Source organism: Podarcis liolepis (genome assembly GCF_965112155.1).
Source record: "Podarcis liolepis genome assembly, chromosome: 17".
Lineage (NCBI taxonomy): Eukaryota > Metazoa > Chordata > Lepidosauria > Squamata > Lacertidae > Podarcis > Podarcis liolepis.
The window spans coordinates 9,012,217-9,028,603 of record NC_139571.1 but is presented as its reverse complement, the minus strand read 5'-3'; the positions used below and the strand labels follow the sequence as shown (position 1 = coordinate 9,028,603).

Sequence of the window (16,387 nt, the reverse complement as noted above, 5' to 3'; positions counted from 1 at the left end):
TTTGTGTAAAGGCAAAGTAGGAAGCAGATGTTTTGGACTATAAATCCCTGACCATTGGCCATGCTTCTTGGGGCTGGAGGCATACCCTCCAACATTCTGCATGGAAATAGGGACTGTCTATGCTTTAGAATTGTTGTTGTTTAGTCATTTAGTCGCGTCCAACTCTTTTTTTTAAAATAAATATTTATTAAGATTTTACAGATTATAACAAACATAACAATACACAGACACACAAACAAAAATAACATAAAAAAGAACAAGTATAATTTCAATACCTTATTTTCTTAAAACTTATTTCACCGACCTCCTCATACCTCCCCTTTCTGCGTTCCCATTTCAAAAATTTAACTCAGCAAATCCTCACCCTTGATTTTATCTAATTATCATCCTTACTTTCCTTTCACTTAATCTTTACAGCTGTACTCCATTTAGTTTTAAAAACAACATTATTCTAAGATTCATGAATTTTACAGTGTTTCTTAAGGTAGTTCTTAAATTTATTCCAATCTTCTTCCGCCGTCTCTTTTCCCCGGTCTCGGATTCTGCCAAGTCGCGTCCAACTCTTCGTGACTCCATGGACCAGAGCACGCCAGGCACCCCTGTCTTCCACTGCCTCCCACAGTTGGGTCAAACTCATGTTAGTAGCTTCGAGAACAGTGTCCAACCATCTTATCCTCTGTCATCCCCTTCTCCTGATCTTTCCCAACATCAGGGTCTTTTCCAGGGAGTTTTCTCTTCTCATGAGGTGGCCAAAGTACTGGAGCCTCAGCTTCAGGATCTGTCCTTCCAGTGAGCACTTAGGGCTGATTTCCTTCAGAATGGAGAGGTTTGATCTTCTTGCAGTCCATGGGACTCTCAAGAGTCTCCTCCAGCACAATAATTCAAAAGCATCAGTTCTTTGGCCATCAGCCTTCTTTACAGTCCAGCTCTAGAATGTCCCAATTTTCATGAGTCGTAGCCCAAAACATCAGGAGGACAGCAGGCTGGAGAAGGTTGGCACAGTGTTCAAGGTTTGTTTCTCCTTAACAAGTCAGGATTTGGGTTTAAGGCTGACTAGCAGTCCTGGCTTGTTAAGAAGAAACAAACGACAAGCCCAGGTTTTAATGCAACATTAAGCTGTCCCCATCTTGGCTTGTTTGTCCATTTGCGCAAAGCAGGAGAGAACAGCCACTGTTTCATATACACAATGCGATCATGCAGCTCTGCCTGCTCTGCAGGTGCTGAACAAGAAATAGGAATAAAGATGTAATTTTAAAATCATAATATTCTTCATAAATGAATGACTTCCCGCCTCCTCCATTTTGTACCAATAAACTTACTGCTTATATTTGCCTATTGTCTTTTTATTTATAATATTGTCCTTTCTATCAATTTTCATTTTATGTTTGTTGTCTACAGAAACTACTCAAAGGCCATTACTGTTTTCAGATTGCAGCAATAAGACACCAAGTAGGAGATGTATTCAAGGCCAGAGTGTCCGAGTTCAGGTGGTTGCTAAGCAACCTGTGGCTATGTGATGGTAACCAGAGCTTAGTGATGAATCTCAGAAGATCTGTTCAGCTGGACTGCATGTTGGTAATAAATTGATGTCCCAATAGACTGGCTCCTATTTGCCAGAAGTAAGTGCCTTCTTGTATCTTCTATAACTAACTTGCAGGAATGGATATGGCATTTTTGTGGTCCTCCACTTTTTGTTTTTTGTATTTCCATCCTTGGGGGGTTGTGTGGTAGAAATTTTCCCTCTTCTTTTTCAACTTCATCCCCCCCTCCCCATCCAAAACAGCACAATCAGCTAACTCCCCCCCCCCCGGTCTCTCCAAAGTCCATGCTGGAACATGTGTTGATTTTTTTCTCTAGAAAAGGAAGTGACCGACTGAGGAATTGAGCATCATGGATGTGGCACCAAGTCAAGACAAGAAACTGAAGCAAAGAGGGTGCGTTTCCTATAGCTTTCAGTTTGTGGCTTGAGAAGCTGTCAGTGAGCCCAATATTGCAAGTGTGTTCTAGAAAGCAGCTGTCCTCAGCTAAGCAAATTGAGGGTGAATGAGATGTGATCCACACATTTAGCCCTTGTGCGGACTGAACCAGACTGGGACTGCAGTGTACGGAAGGGTCTTTTTTACACTTAGTCCCACCACAGCCCACCATCGTCCTGATGTGAATTAAAGGTAAAGGGACCCCTGACCATTAGGTCCTGTCGTGACCGACTCTGGGGTTGCGGCGCTCATCTCACTTTATTGGCCGAGGGAGCCGGCATACAGCTTCCGGGTCATGTGGCCAGCATGACTAAGCCGCTTCTGGCGAACCAGAGCAGCGCACAGAAACGCTGTTTACCTTCCCGCCGGAGTGGTACCTATTTATCTACTTGCACTTTGACGTGTTTTTGAACTGCTAGGTGGGCAGGAGCAGGGACCGAGCAACGGGAGCTCACCCCGTCAGGGGGATTCGAACCGCGATCTTCTGATCGGCAAGTCCTAGGCTCAGTGGTTTAACCCACAGTGCCACCTGCATCCCTATGTGAATTAGGCTGCAGTAATTTCCCTTCCATTATATACAGCAAACATGGGGGGGGGGGATAAGTTCAAACAAGGGCAAATAGTCTAAACCAGAGGTCAGCAACCTTTTTCAGTGGGGGGCGGGTCCACCGTCCCTCAGACCATGTGGTGGGCCGGACTATATTTTGGAGAGAAAAAAGAACGAATTCTTATGCCCCACAAATAACCCAGAGATGCATTTTAAATAAAAGCACACATTCTACTCATGTAAAAACACACTGATTCCTGGACCGTCCACAGGCTGGATTGAGAAGGCGATTGGGCCGGATCCAGCCCCCAGGCCTTAGTTTGCCCACCCCTGGTCTAAACTTTACCCCTGCTATTTATTTGATTTTAAACCACCCAACCACAAAAGGGATAAAGACATGAACAGCATCTCCTATACTTTGATCCTGAAAGTACATGACTAGTGGTTCAAAATCATTGTCCAGAGAATGGGTGCGGAGAGAGTTCTTATTAATGAAGGGTCACTTCTCCATCAATAGTTTGGGAGGGTAGGGCCGACTGAATGCATTTAACAGAGTTAAATCACAATATAAAGCACTCAGTTGGGTAGAGCAGGGTAAGGGACAGCTAGAAGCACAGAATCCTAGAATTGTAGAGTTGGAAGGGACCCCACGGGTCATCTAGTCCAACCCCCTGCAATGGAGGGATCACAGCTAAAGAATTGCTGGCAAAACGTCATCCAACCTCTGCCAAAACAACCTTCAGTGAAGCAGAGTCCACGACTTTCTGAGTTGGGGAAGAACTTTTTTTTCACCTTATCTTAGGGTAGGAAAAGGAAGCAACAAATTCAGTTTTTAAGAGGGTAGATTTACAGCCTGCTCCTATGCAAGCAGTTTTGGATGTGGGGAGCGATTTTTGTTTGGGGGACAAAAATGGCCTGAGGGGAAAGGGATAAGATTCCTGGCCTTTCCCCACAATATCATGCCAGTCATTCCCTTGTTTCTGTAGCCTCAGCAACAGCACAGTATGAAATAAAACAGACTAACAAGAATAATGGAGGTACATAATGTAATATCCCCTACTCTGCTTTCATATTTTCTGTTGGCCAATTGCACCAGATTCTTCTATACAAAAATGGATGGACAGCCATTAGTTGTCTGTCTTTAGGCATGAGTTGAAGTTGAGGAGCCATCACTTTTGCCATCTTTGGGGATTCTACAATGGTTCTTCCACCAACCACTCAGTCCTCACTTAGTCTCTCCCTATCTAAACCCAGAAACTTTGAGGAAGAGAACGCTTGGCTGCAGGAGTGGATCCACGAAGAACTTGCTCATGGTGAAGTCTGGCAGAACCAATATGAGGCACTCTTGGGACATCAGGCCCAGCTCTGCTCCTTGCTGCAGGCTAAGAGGTGAGAGGCTCTCAGAGCGGGCACCCAAAACTAGGGATGCGAAAGACATAAGACCCCCAATGAGATCAGCCCATTAAGTCCAGCATCCTAGTTCTCACAGTGACCAACCACATGCTGGTGGGAAGCCCACAAGGGCAAGAGGACAATCAAGTTCTCCTTCTGTTAGGCTGCAGAAATGGGGATCCCATGGCATACGGCCTCTGAATCAAGAAGGTGCCTATAGCCATCGCGACCTGTAGTCATTGATGGACTCATCCTCCAGGAATTGGCCCAATCTCCTTTTAAAAAGCCATCTAAACTAGTGGCCATCAAGTACAATCTGCAATTTGCAAAATGGAGATGAAAACGCTAATGGGCCCTAATTGTAGTGATCCTCTAAACAGCCCCTCCAGATCTTTCATGAGAGATTTCATCTGGGGTTGAGTGGGGTGAGTACAATTATGGGGACAGAAGGCGGCTACTAGCAGGATTAAACACATTCGCTGCCTGTGTGTAAATAACAGGATAAATGCAATTTATGAGCACTGTCTGTGGCTGCTCTAGATTTGCTTACAAAGGGTGTGTTTTATTTCCAGTTAAGTTTTTTAGGCTGTTTGGTGCCTGAACATTAGCCAACCTTCGCAGGAAGAAGCAGCAACTATTCCTTTGGCTGGTATCAATACAGTGGTGTAGCGCTGGTTGCCGGTTGCCTGATTCGCACCCCTTCAAAAATTGTGTACTAGGGGCCACGGCTCCAGGGCACTCTGCACACTACACCCCTGTGTCAATAGATTTTTCAGCCATTTCCCCATTGTTGCACTGAGTTGAAAAAGAGATGCACTGTTACAAAGGATGCTGGAATATATCTCTTGGATTGTGTCAAGCAGATGCTTGGGGTAACAGAACATATTTTAGGCAGACAACAAGTAAAAGAGACAGGAGTCTCTGGCAGGGAGGCCAGGGCCTTACTGAGTAAGGCAAGAACTTCTTGCCAGGTCCTGGTGCACTTGATCCTGGGGGATACAGCTGACTTTCCCCCTCTGCAGTTTTGAACCCCTGGAGAAGAAGACCCGGGCACTGCAAGAAGAGCTGGAGGAAGCCCAGTATGCCCTGAGGGAGTTCCAGAACCGAAGCCGTCAACGCCAACTGCGCATCCACAAGCAAGTGAGACCCTTGCAGGGAATCTTTGGGACTCCTTTATTCTCCCCCCCCCGACTCTTTGGTAGACCTTCGTACAGTCATTGCTTCATGGAAAGAAAGAGGTGTGGGGACTGGCTTTGTGGCACGAAGCTTTAGGCACTCCCTGCAAATTTTTACTGGGGGGAGAAGGTACCACTGGAATGGCCCCATGGATGAATTGGATGGATGTTGCATCCCCTTAACTCAGTGGTTTTCAACCAGTGTGCCGTGGCACCCTGGGGTGCCTTGAGTGATGGTCAGGGGTGCCTTGGGTAGCAATGGTCTCTGTCCCTCTTTCCTTCCCTCTGGTGTCCTCTCACATCTCTGCCTCCCAAAGGCTTCCACAGCTGTTTGGTGCAGCAGCCCTGGCTACAAGCTCCCCAGGCGAATGGTGCCTCTGGGACTGGCCAGGGGGTGCTGGTTGCCAGGAGCTAAGGTGGCCTCGAAGTAAGCAAGCAAGCGGGCAAGGGAGCCCAGCTAGCCAGTCCTCCAGTCCTTGCTGTTGGGAATGGGTAGACAAGTCCCAGGCCCCTGTGGGGCAGTGTGAGGAGGCACCTCTTTTTGGGGTGGGGATGGGGGACAGCAGCAGCAGCAGCCCAGAGGTCTCCCAAGGAGAGAGGAGAGGAGCTGAGGCAACACTCCACTAGGGTGGGTGTTTGAAAAAGAGTGAGAGGTTGCCACCTCTGCAGGCAAGGGGCCAGCAAACTTTTTCAGCAGGGGGCCGGTCCACTGTCCCTCAGACCTTGTGGGGAGCTGGACTATATTGGGGGGGGGGGGAAATGAACGAATTCCTATGCCCCACAAATAACCCAGAGATGCGTTTTAAATAAAAGCACACATTCTACTCATGTAAAAACACCAGACAGGCCACACAAATAACCTAGAGATGCATTTTAAATAAAAGGACACATTCTAGTCATGTAAAAACATGCTGATTCCTGGACCGTCCATGGGCCGGATTTAGAAGGCGACTGGGCTGGATCCGGCCCCTGGGCCTTAGTTTGCCTACCCATGGCATAGCATAACTGGGCTCCTGAACTCCACAGGGGTGCTACAGAAAAAAATGTAGTTGGCCAAGGGAGCCGTGGACTCCAAAAGGTTGAAAACTTCTGCCTTAGCTGTTTAGAATGTCAGTCTTTTAGCACAGAAATCCCATTTTCTGCCTTAAGGCAAACATTCACAGTCCTTCTGTTCAGTAGTGTCCGCCATGGAAAGTCAGCAACGCCCACCCTGCTTTGAAGAGGGTGACTTCAGGGAACATCAGGGGGAAAGAGTAAATGCATTATCAAAGATAAGGACCAATTTCCATATGCTGATTTAGTCTAAATGCCTACTTCAGGAGCGATTGGTGTAATTCAATACCTCTCACGATAGCACCTGGCTACCACGGGTGTGTCTATTCAGAGGCCTCCGCTTCTCTCTCTTCTCATTGCACAGAACTGAAGGCCGGCCTGTGGGAAAGTGCCAGCCAGCACTGACTTCTATGAACAAAGGAGGGCCATCAACATGATAGATAAGCAAGCCAAGCCTTAACAATATTATCTTAACCCTGTCTGTGGCATTCTTATTTTATTCTGCTTAGGTCAGCCCAAGTTCCAATGGTGCGTCTCCTTCTGGAACGGCCCTTTGTTCCATGTAATGAGTTTAACAATCACCCCCACAATTTAATCAGGACAGCTTCTTGCCTTTTTCCAGTGTTTTTGCCGGAGGGATGAAGGGGGGCCGGCGGAGATAAAACAATCTTGTTCCGTTGTTTTGTGTCCTTGTTTTTAAAAGCCTCCTTCCAGTCAAAAAAAGGCCCCCAGTGGTGGATCTCAGACTTTCCCTTTAGTGACCACTTGAAAATTGCTGAGGGTCTTGGCAGACCACTAAATTATTTTTCTGACTGATAATGCACTGTGCTAGATGCTGTGTGATTTTAATTATATTTTTACAGCATGCCACCTGAACGAAACTGGTCTGCAGACCGCAGTTGGGGAATCCGTGTTTTAGAATCAACAGTTAAAGGTTTTGAAGTCCAGTGTTTTAAACAGTACTTAAAAGTGACGGCACTTTATTTTGAAATATTAACGCAACAGACATTATTATATACTGCTGTTTTCTATGTTTCGCTTCTTAGCTCATAGCTTTTGCTTCTTCCTGGGTCCAGAGATGTTGTTTTCTGTTTTGCACATTTCCCCTGCTCCTTATCTGAATTCTCACATACATTTTAAGAAAAAACAAAACTAGCATTTGGAATTCAGCTTCTGGCTAAGAGGAACCTTCCATCTGTGCAAGATTAAATAATTCCTTCCCTCCCTCTGCATACTGTACTGTTCTGCTGTCGTCCCCCAACTCCTTCTCCCTCCTAAGCCAATTTGGAGGGGGCATGCGGGGGACGGAGGAAGAGGGTGAAAGCCCTGTTGGGCAAGTGGGACTCACTGAACTGATGGGGTTTATAAAAATGAATCTCACCCAATAGATTTCTATGATGATGCTAACAGAGTTCAGTGTTAATAAGCACCTAATTTATTTTTAAAATTGCTTTCTTTCTCCTGAGCTGGTGCAACATGATGGAGACACTGGAAGTTGCCTTGTGTCCAGTCCACCTAGCTCAGGACTGCCGGTGCTGACCTGCAATGGCTCTTCAGGCCTGAGGGGGGAAGTCTTTCCTAACTCTGCCTGAAGACATTGGAGGCCTAAATTTAGAACTCTGCATGCTAAGCTAGTGCTCTGCTAAAATGAGGAAATAAGGTACCTGAGGTTACAGACGCTGCAGGTTACAAACTCCGCTAACCTGGAAGTAGTACCTCGAGTTGAGAACTTTACCTCAGGATGAGAACAGAAATTGCGCGGCGGCGGGAGGCTCCATTAGCTAAAGTGGTACCTCAAGTTAAGAACAGTTTCAGGTTAAGAACGGACCTTTGGAATGAATTAAGTTCTTAACCCAAGGTACCACTGTAGTAGTTACTTGAACTTACTACTTTGCTCTAGAGAAGACATTTCAAGCCTAGGTCCCCACATCTGCAGAATACTTCTACTGCACTTACTTTATAGTATTGCTGAAGGATAACAAAATGTTGTAATTGAACCAGAAGTGCTATATAAATTCACGCTCGGGGGTAAAATATAAGACATTCGCTCCAACTAATGAGTATGTACAGCAAAAACAAAACAATAAGGCACATACAGCTTCAAATAGATAATATCATGTGATAATACATTTACTTTGATATCACATCTGTACCATAAATTTAAAGTACCTCTTTAACAGTCATGACCCCCCCCCGCCCAAAAAAAAGAATTCTGGGGACCATGGGCATAGCCAGGATTTTTGTGAGGGGAGCAGGACTTTGTTGGGGGGCAGAATCAATGTGATTGGTCATTTAAGTATTTCTATTCTTTTACTTGATGGGGCAGCTGCCCCCCCTTGGCTAAGCCTATGCTGGAAACTATAGTTTGTGAAGGATGCTGAGAGTTGTTAGAAGACCCCAATTTCCCACACAAAACTATAATTCCCAGCGCTCCCTGGGAAGAGGGATAGGCTGTTAAACCACTCTGGGAGGGGAAATAGGGATCTCCTAACAACTCTCAGTACCCTTAACAAACTACAATTCCCATGATTCTTGGGGCAAGCCACTACTGTTTAAAGTACAGTGGTACCTTGGGTTACATACGCTTCAGGTTACAGACTCCGCTAACCCAGAAATAGTGCTTCAGGTTAAGAACTTTGCTTCAGGATAAGAACAGAAATTGGGCTCTGGCGGTGCGGCGGCAGCAGGAGGCCCCATTAGCGAAAGTGTTGCTTCAGGTTAAGAACAGTTTCAGGTTAAGAACGGACCTCCGGGACAAATTAAGTACTTAACCCGAGGTACCACTGTAGTATCATAGTACTTTAAAATGTATGGTGCGGGGGGGGGGGGGTTGTGGGTGTAGCAGGAGGGGGAAAGAATTGACATAGAATTATAAAACTGTAGTGTTGGAAGTTCATTTAGTCTAACCCCCTTCAGTGCAGGAATCATTTGTCCAAAGTGGAGCTCAATTCGAACCCATGACCCTGAGATTAAGAGTCCTTCCCTTCCCATAATCTGAAAGAGAAAGAGGAAAGTCTGTGCAGGTTTGTGTGTTTGAATAGAGCAGACTACAGAACTCAGTCTGATCTGTCTCTGGGAAGCAAGACTTAGTTAGAACTTTCCATCTCTTCTCTAAATTACAGCAGAAGGAAAATCAGAGAATGGCTGAGACTGTTAAAGAACTGGAAAAAAAGGTGAGAGCTGCTTGATGCGGCAAATTTAGTTGGGACCAACCAGCATGGGTTCCATCCGTCTTCCTGAAGGCCTTGGTTGTCCGTGCAGCAGGATCAAGTCATAAAACTTCTCCTAGATGGTGCCACTTCACACTGCAAGTGAGGAATTCACATGTTTGAGTGGTGACCTAGCCAGCAAAGAACCAAAAACTAATTGCAAGTAGAAAACTAGCGTGTCAGTCTTTTTCACAAGCCAGCATTTGAAAGTGCTCACAAGATGCAGTGCAAGCACACCATTTGAATGGCAATGCCCATCAGCTTTGAGGGCCCCCAGCCCCCTCAAATATTTTATTGGTGGGGCAAAGGGACCAACTCTACTTAACACTGTGCAAGTTTTAACCGCAAATTGTCTCAAAATGATTGCTGTCCTAGGTTTCAGTTCCTTGAGCGCACTTCTCAGAACTGCTTCCCTCCATGTGCCCAATCATGAAATCTTTTGTTCTTACTATAATTGACTTGCATATTGTAAAGAAATCAACTTTGACTTGACTATCGTTACACAAAGGTCTTCAAGCAACAGTTGGAGGAGAAGTCCAACAAGGATATCCTAAAGGAGCTGAGAACAGAAGGCATTGAGCTGAAGGTGAAGGTCACATTCTTTGTATGTCTTTGTATAAGTACCAGCTGATGGCTCTATATCAATACATAAGGCAGATGGGGAACCTGCAGACATCCAGATGTTGATGGACTAAAACCCTCATTGGCCACATCCAGCATGGCCAATAGTTAAGATGATGGGAGGCATAGTCCAGTAACACCTGGAGAGATACAGGTTCCTCACCCCTGACCCTGAACTGTAAGAAAAACAAACAAGGCAAACCCAGGAACAACGGTAGAACTTAGAAGCGAAGTACTCATTCCGATAGGATAGTTTACCTTCCTGCTGCAGTGGTACCTATTTATCTACTTGCACTGGTGTGCTTTCGAACTGCTATAGCTAGGAGGAGCATTCTGGAATGTATTGATAGTAACATACTTTGGGATATTAGTTTTGAGAATGGAGGCATTAGAAGTTAACAAAGGTATTCCTGCTTTTGTTGGTGACATGCTTGAGTGTGTGCTTTCTGCTTTTGGAGCACAGGACTTTGCTCCCAACTTGCTCAGAGGGAAAGGAGGTTTTCAGGGTTGCATGCCAACTTGACTGGGACAGAAATAGGACCCAAAGGCAGGGGTAGCCAGTCCTATGCCCTCCAGATGTTCAGAGAATAGAATTGTAGAGTTAGGAAAGATTCCAAGGGTCATCTAGTACAACCCTCTGCAGTGCAGGAATCCTGCCCACAGCCATCCCTGTTTGGGCTTGAACCACCAGTCTTTTGGTTAACAGTTAGATGCACTGACGCATTGCACCATACTCCTTCCATATTTCCTGACCTTTGTACCTGGCTACCTCTGATCTAAAGGAATAGAGAACAGCTCAGATGGTAAGTGGCTGTGCATTTGTGTCTGAATGACAAGGCTGCTAATGCAAGAATGCTCTTTTTTTAACCTTACTCCACAGAGGCACTTGTCTGAATGGGAGGCCAAGTGGCAGGCAAAGAATGACAGGATCAGACAGGTAAACAGATTTATTTGTGCTTTCGATATACACATGTTCCCGGTGGTAAGTTAAGGCAACTTTGTCTCTTTGGCTCAAGGAAGGACTTAATGTTGAAGCAAGGCTCAACTCCACAAACTACTCTCAGGATCTCCTAGCTGCTACCATGGCTTGGACAACTGCTCTTACGATTTATTTGTAGGAATGTGTTGCAAAGGAAGCACAACTTGAAGGCAGCATCTAAGGCTGGAAACAGATTGTTTTTTTCATAGTACTTAAGTACATAGTACATAAAAGAGGGTGTAATTTTGAATATACAGAGATGAATAATATCATATTTTTCCAGACCCCATGTCATCACTAGTAAGACTGGTTTAGTCTTTAAGGCTAGGAGGAATGTTAGGGGTTGAGGAAACTTTGCTGTTGTGGGTGGAACCTGAACAAAAGAGTTCTGTTTTGTTATGGGTGTTTCAGAGACAGCACCAGATTGAGAAACTCAGCACCACCATTCAAGGATTGTCTCTGAAGAGCCAGGTATGTCCCATCCATCCCATAGAATCATGGATTAATAGAATCGTAGAGGTGGAAGAGGCCCAAGGCCCATCTAGTCCATTTCCCTACAATTCAGGAATCTCAGCTAAAACATCCCTGAGAGTCTACCACCTCCTGAGGGAGTCTGTTCCAATGTCAAACAGCTCTTACTGTTGGAAAGTTCTTCCTGAAGTTCCTGAAGCATGAGAAAATATCAACCATATCAATCTTTATTATGGTCCAGAGACCCAACAAAGTGTTACAAAGCAATGCACAATTCAGACAGCCTACCTCCAGGTTAAACAAGCATTTTGTTCAGACATAAAGATAGGGATCATTGGTTCTTGCAACCACCGATAAAAACTTCGCCACTGCTAATGTTCTAGCGTTTGTTCAGTCTTCCAATAGGAACCTGACATAGTGAGCCTCTGGTTTTCCCGGGAAAGGTACTAGCAAGGGTAATATCAGTTCAGCCCTGGCTTGCTCATATTTCGCACAGTGCAGCAAAATATGTTTTATGGAATCAGTGTCTTGATCACACGAGCAAAGTCTGTCCTGGTGGGGAACTCCTCTCAACCTGCCACCCAACACTGCAGAAGGAAAGACGTTTAGTCTGGCGCATGCGCAGTCCGTATGGGCTGCGCCACCCATATGGCTATCATATCTCCTCTCATATCTCCTCTGCGCCACCAGTGGCTATCATATCTCCTCTCAGTCTCCTCCCTACCAGGCTAAATGTACCCAGTTCCCTCAGCTGTTCCTCATACAGCTTGGACATGCCCTGGCAAGTTCAAAGTAGTTCCAAATTAGTTCCCATATTCTTGGGAAATCCTGAACTTTTTTTACAGGCCAAATCATTGGACTAGGAAATATCATTAATCCTCGTCCCCAAATCCATAACATATAATATAGTACTCAAATTCTCCTGTCCCCTCCAGTTCATGGCTGATAATTGAGCCTGCAGCCTGATTGAACTGGGATTCAGAGAACAGAGATTTCTAATGTCTAAAAAACAGGTGTTGCTTTTTTTGTTTCTCTTTCTCTTAATTCCAACAACAAAGGAGTTGCACAGAAACATCACCCTCTTGGAGGACAGTGTGATGGAAGCTCAGCAGGAAATGGCACTGTAAGTTTAAAGCAATAATAGTTGCTTATGGTGAACTGGAGAGGCAGACTGAATAGATGAGCGAACTGTTTAGCCAGCATGTTCTATGTTTATGATAATATTTCATTCTCTTGCTAATTATGCTGTTTTAAATTAGGGCCTTCTCGGTAGTGGCGCCCACCCTGTGGAATGCCCTCCCAGCAGATGTCAAGGCAATAAGCAACTATCATACTTTCCAAAGACATCTGAAGGCAGCCCTGTTTAGGGAAGTTTTTAATGTTTAATGCTGTATTGTGTTTTTAATATTTGATTGGGAGCTGCCCAGAGTGGCTGGGGAAACCCAGCCAGATGGGCAGGGTATAAATAAATAAGTAATATTATTTCCTTTAGTAATGTTTTCTTTTGTCACACACACACACACACACACACACACACACACAGTACACATTGTTAACTTTGCCACATTAAATGTGCATTCCGTAGTTGACCTCCTTTGGAATGTTTTATTTTGAAATCTTTAAGATGATAATTTAGTTTCCTGTTAAATATGTAGCTTTAAATGTATACTTTAGATCTGTCTTTCTTCTGTAATGTTGTATTCTGGATTGTTTTATTTGATGTTTAATTGGGGTTGTAAACAGCTTTGATTCCCCCCCTTAAAAATAAAAAGCAGTAATGAAATGAAATGAAATGATGATGACAATGATGATTATGATTATGATGATGTTCAAACCCACCTGAGTGGCCTTGGACAGGGCCCTCACAAATCTCACCATCCGGGAATAACAGTTGCAGGCACCAGAGGTTATTGAATGTGACGAAGTGTTCTCTCCCACTTTAAGAATATAAGCTGTCTGGAAATTATAGAGCAAAAACAGACATCCCTGGGTGTATTTCAGGGTTACCTGTGTGTTTTCTCTTAAAATGCAGGTGTTTGGGGTTAGTATTAAAGTTTGCTACAGTGTGTGTGTCCTTGGGTATTAGGGACCTACAAATCAACATAACATTCTCCCTAGGGTTCAAGCAGAATCAAAGGCGAGAAAGAAGGAAGTACAATATAAGTAACTATGTTTTGGGCCCCCAATATATCATGCCATCGCCGCGGTGTCCTTTCTTGTCCTGCCTTCTGTTTTGCTTCTTTCACAAGCTTTTCCTTTTGGAGATGTAATAATATGTTCTGTTTCAGATTCCAGAAAGAGCTACTTTCAGAACAAGTGGGGACCTCGAATGGGGGCTTTCTTTTAGAGGAGCGAGCATGTGACCAGATGGTATGAGGGGCACAAATTATATGCGCAAAGTGCAGGGGGCATGTGAGTCAGGGGACGTGACGTTTGTGGTTTATGTGAAATGTTTATGGGCTCAAGTCAATGCCATTCCTGGGGTTCAGACAGAATGTAAGGGGGAAATGATAGCATATAAACCCTGCCTTAGTACCCCAGAAACTTCAGAATTCAAGCAGCACAACTGAGGTAGCAGAGAATCAAATCCTTCAGTGTTCATCCTTGCCACATTCCTTCCTATCTGGCTCCTTGTTGCCAAAAGGAAGGTGTAAAAATATAGATCAGTGGTGGGAAGCCTGTGGTCCTCCAGATGTTGATGTATTTGGAAATAAAACTCATCCGTGGTTCACTGCAGGGGTGCCAGATTCCACGCTCTAGGGGGCATTCTTGGTCTACAGCAGAATATAGGGCTTTTCACACTACACATGAATCTCAACATATGCTTTTTTTGTTCTCCCAGAAAAGGCTTCCATGTTTGGAACTAAACAGAATCAGTTTCAAAGAGCAGCTCCCTTCCTGGTAAGTGATCAAACGGATTACCAGAGAATATCATACAAATAAGGGAGGACACAGCGGGGTGAGAATTTCGGGGTGAGGAGAAGAAGAGAAGGCACAGACATTGCGCGCTGATGTGGTCAGTTGGTGGTTTTCAGGCTGTGTCCAAGGGAATATTAGCATTCTTGCAAAGATCAGGGGTTTCTCAGAGAGAAGATACTGAAAAGCAGGATGCCTTGGAAGACACATTGTCCATACAATCAGGGCAGGATTTAGGTTTGATGAGGCCCTAAGCTACTGAAGGTAATGGGGAGCTTTATATAATCAACTGTCCTTTGTCAACAACAAATTGTCACTGTTTTTTGTGTTGAATATATGCTATATGGTAATTTATCGACCTAATAGGTATTTAAAGCCATTTGCACATGTTGCCCTGCAACTAGTCTGTGCAGAAGGTAGGCACCCTATATACAGAAATGAGCAAACAAGTGATATTTTAGGGAGCCAGCTAGCAGGCAGGGCCCATGACTTACATCATAGGAGCCTAAAAGGTAAAGGGACCCCTGACCATTAGGTTCAGTCATGGCCGACTCTGGGGTTGCGGTTTCATCTCACTTTATTGGCCGAGGGAGCCGGCGTACAGCTTCCAGGTCATGTGGCCAGCATGACTAAGCCGCTTCTGGCGAACCAGAGCAGCTCACAGAAACGCCATTTACCTTCCCACTGGAGTGGTACCTATTTATCTACTTGCACTTTGACGTGCTTTTGAGCTGCTAGGTGGGCAGGAGCAGGGACCGAGCAACGGGAGCTCACCCCGTCATGGGGAGTCGAACTGCGACCTTCTGATTGGCAAGTCCTAGGCTCTGTGGTTTAACCCACAGCGCCACCTGCGTCCAACACAAAACACTGTTGCTGTATGTAGGTTTTATTTTATTTGTTTTTTATCTTATATTTTGGAAATGTACACCCAGGCTTTTTCCCCTTTAATTTTTTTTGGGGCCCCAAGAGAGTGGGGCCCTAAGCTATAGCTTGTTTAGTTTGTACGTAAATCTGGCACTGCATGCAATACTGTCTCCTGCAAATGAGTGTTAGGTGGGCTCAAGGGTATAATCTCAATTCATGTGGTAGACCTGACCAGCATGCTTTGTGAACAGTTTGTGTGCCTTACTTAGAACACTGCTCAGAATCCCTTGCAACATGTAGGTGTTTCTTAGCAGACAAGAGCTCCCCAAAGACAGAACCACCGAGAACCAAACCATCTTGTGCAGCTGACTTTGCGTTTGGTGTCTTGTTTCTGCTTGTAGGTCATTCTCCTGCATCTGTCCCCAGCGCCCAACTCTCCGGGACGCATGTAGCTTGCTGTGGGCATTAGCCAAGGCCTTGCTCCTGATCTTGCTGTTGGCTGTGGGCTTCCACTTCCTCCAAGGCTGGTTCTCCAGCCAGCCATGCCTGCAGATCTATTCAGCTCCTTTGCTTTATATCCAGCCCAAGAGGTTACTGCCCCCTTTAACTTCGTGAAGGCAACTAGGCTTCTGTGGTTGAATGTCCTTTAATAAAGTTTAATAAGAAGAAATCTGAAATCCACCGTCAAACACCTGTCTTTGTTTGGTTGAGTTTTGTTTTAACAAATAGGCGGGGGGGGGGAGAGATTGAATTTATGGGTTAAAATTACAATAAAGGTGATTCCGACTAAACGTTAGGAAGAGACTTCCGACAGTTGAGATCTGTTTGACAGTGGAATGGACTTTCTCGGATGCTGCTTGACTCTCCTTCATTGGAGGTTTTTAAGCAGAAGCAGATGCCATCTGTCATGGATGTTTGAGCTGAGATTCCTGCGTTGCAGGGGGCTGGACTAGATGACCCTCAAGGTCCCTTCCCAGCTCTACAATTCCATGATTCTAAATCAGGAGTGTGCTGTGGGGAGAAGAAGGCATTGACTCAGCCCCCCCCCAGCCCCAGCCCAGATCAGAATCCCCACCAACATCCTCCATCTGCTATTTATAACAAAAAGAAATTAATCCAGAATGTGGCAGCTAGACTGGTGACTGTATAACACTGGTCCTGAAAGACCGAATAAATGTGTTTTA

At 45.1% G+C, this 16,387-nt stretch overlaps 1 protein-coding gene across 2 annotated transcripts; it reads left to right on the top strand.

Annotated features, from left to right (window-relative positions):
• Nucleotides 1-1,502: 1,502 nt before the first annotated feature.
• On the top strand, nucleotides 1,503-15,892 carry LOC310696953 (uncharacterized protein). Of its 2 annotated transcripts, none has more exons than XM_083483181.1 (12): nucleotides 1,503-1,619; nucleotides 1,858-1,934; nucleotides 3,778-3,912; nucleotides 4,938-5,055; nucleotides 9,266-9,316; nucleotides 9,861-9,938; nucleotides 10,854-10,910; nucleotides 11,364-11,423; nucleotides 12,482-12,546; nucleotides 13,712-13,793; nucleotides 14,266-14,324; nucleotides 15,605-15,892. In XM_083483181.1, the coding sequence occupies exons 2-12, from the start codon at nucleotides 1,891-1,893 to the stop codon at nucleotides 15,816-15,818; spliced, it is 963 nt and encodes a 320-aa protein (XP_083339307.1). In that variant the 5' UTR covers nucleotides 1,503-1,619; nucleotides 1,858-1,890; the 3' UTR covers nucleotides 15,819-15,892. The 2 variants fall into 2 exon arrangements, with proteins under 2 accessions (XP_083339307.1, XP_083339306.1); XM_083483180.1 differs by having other exon boundaries at nucleotides 4,938-5,070.
• The last annotated feature ends 495 nt before the right edge of the window (nucleotides 15,893-16,387 follow it).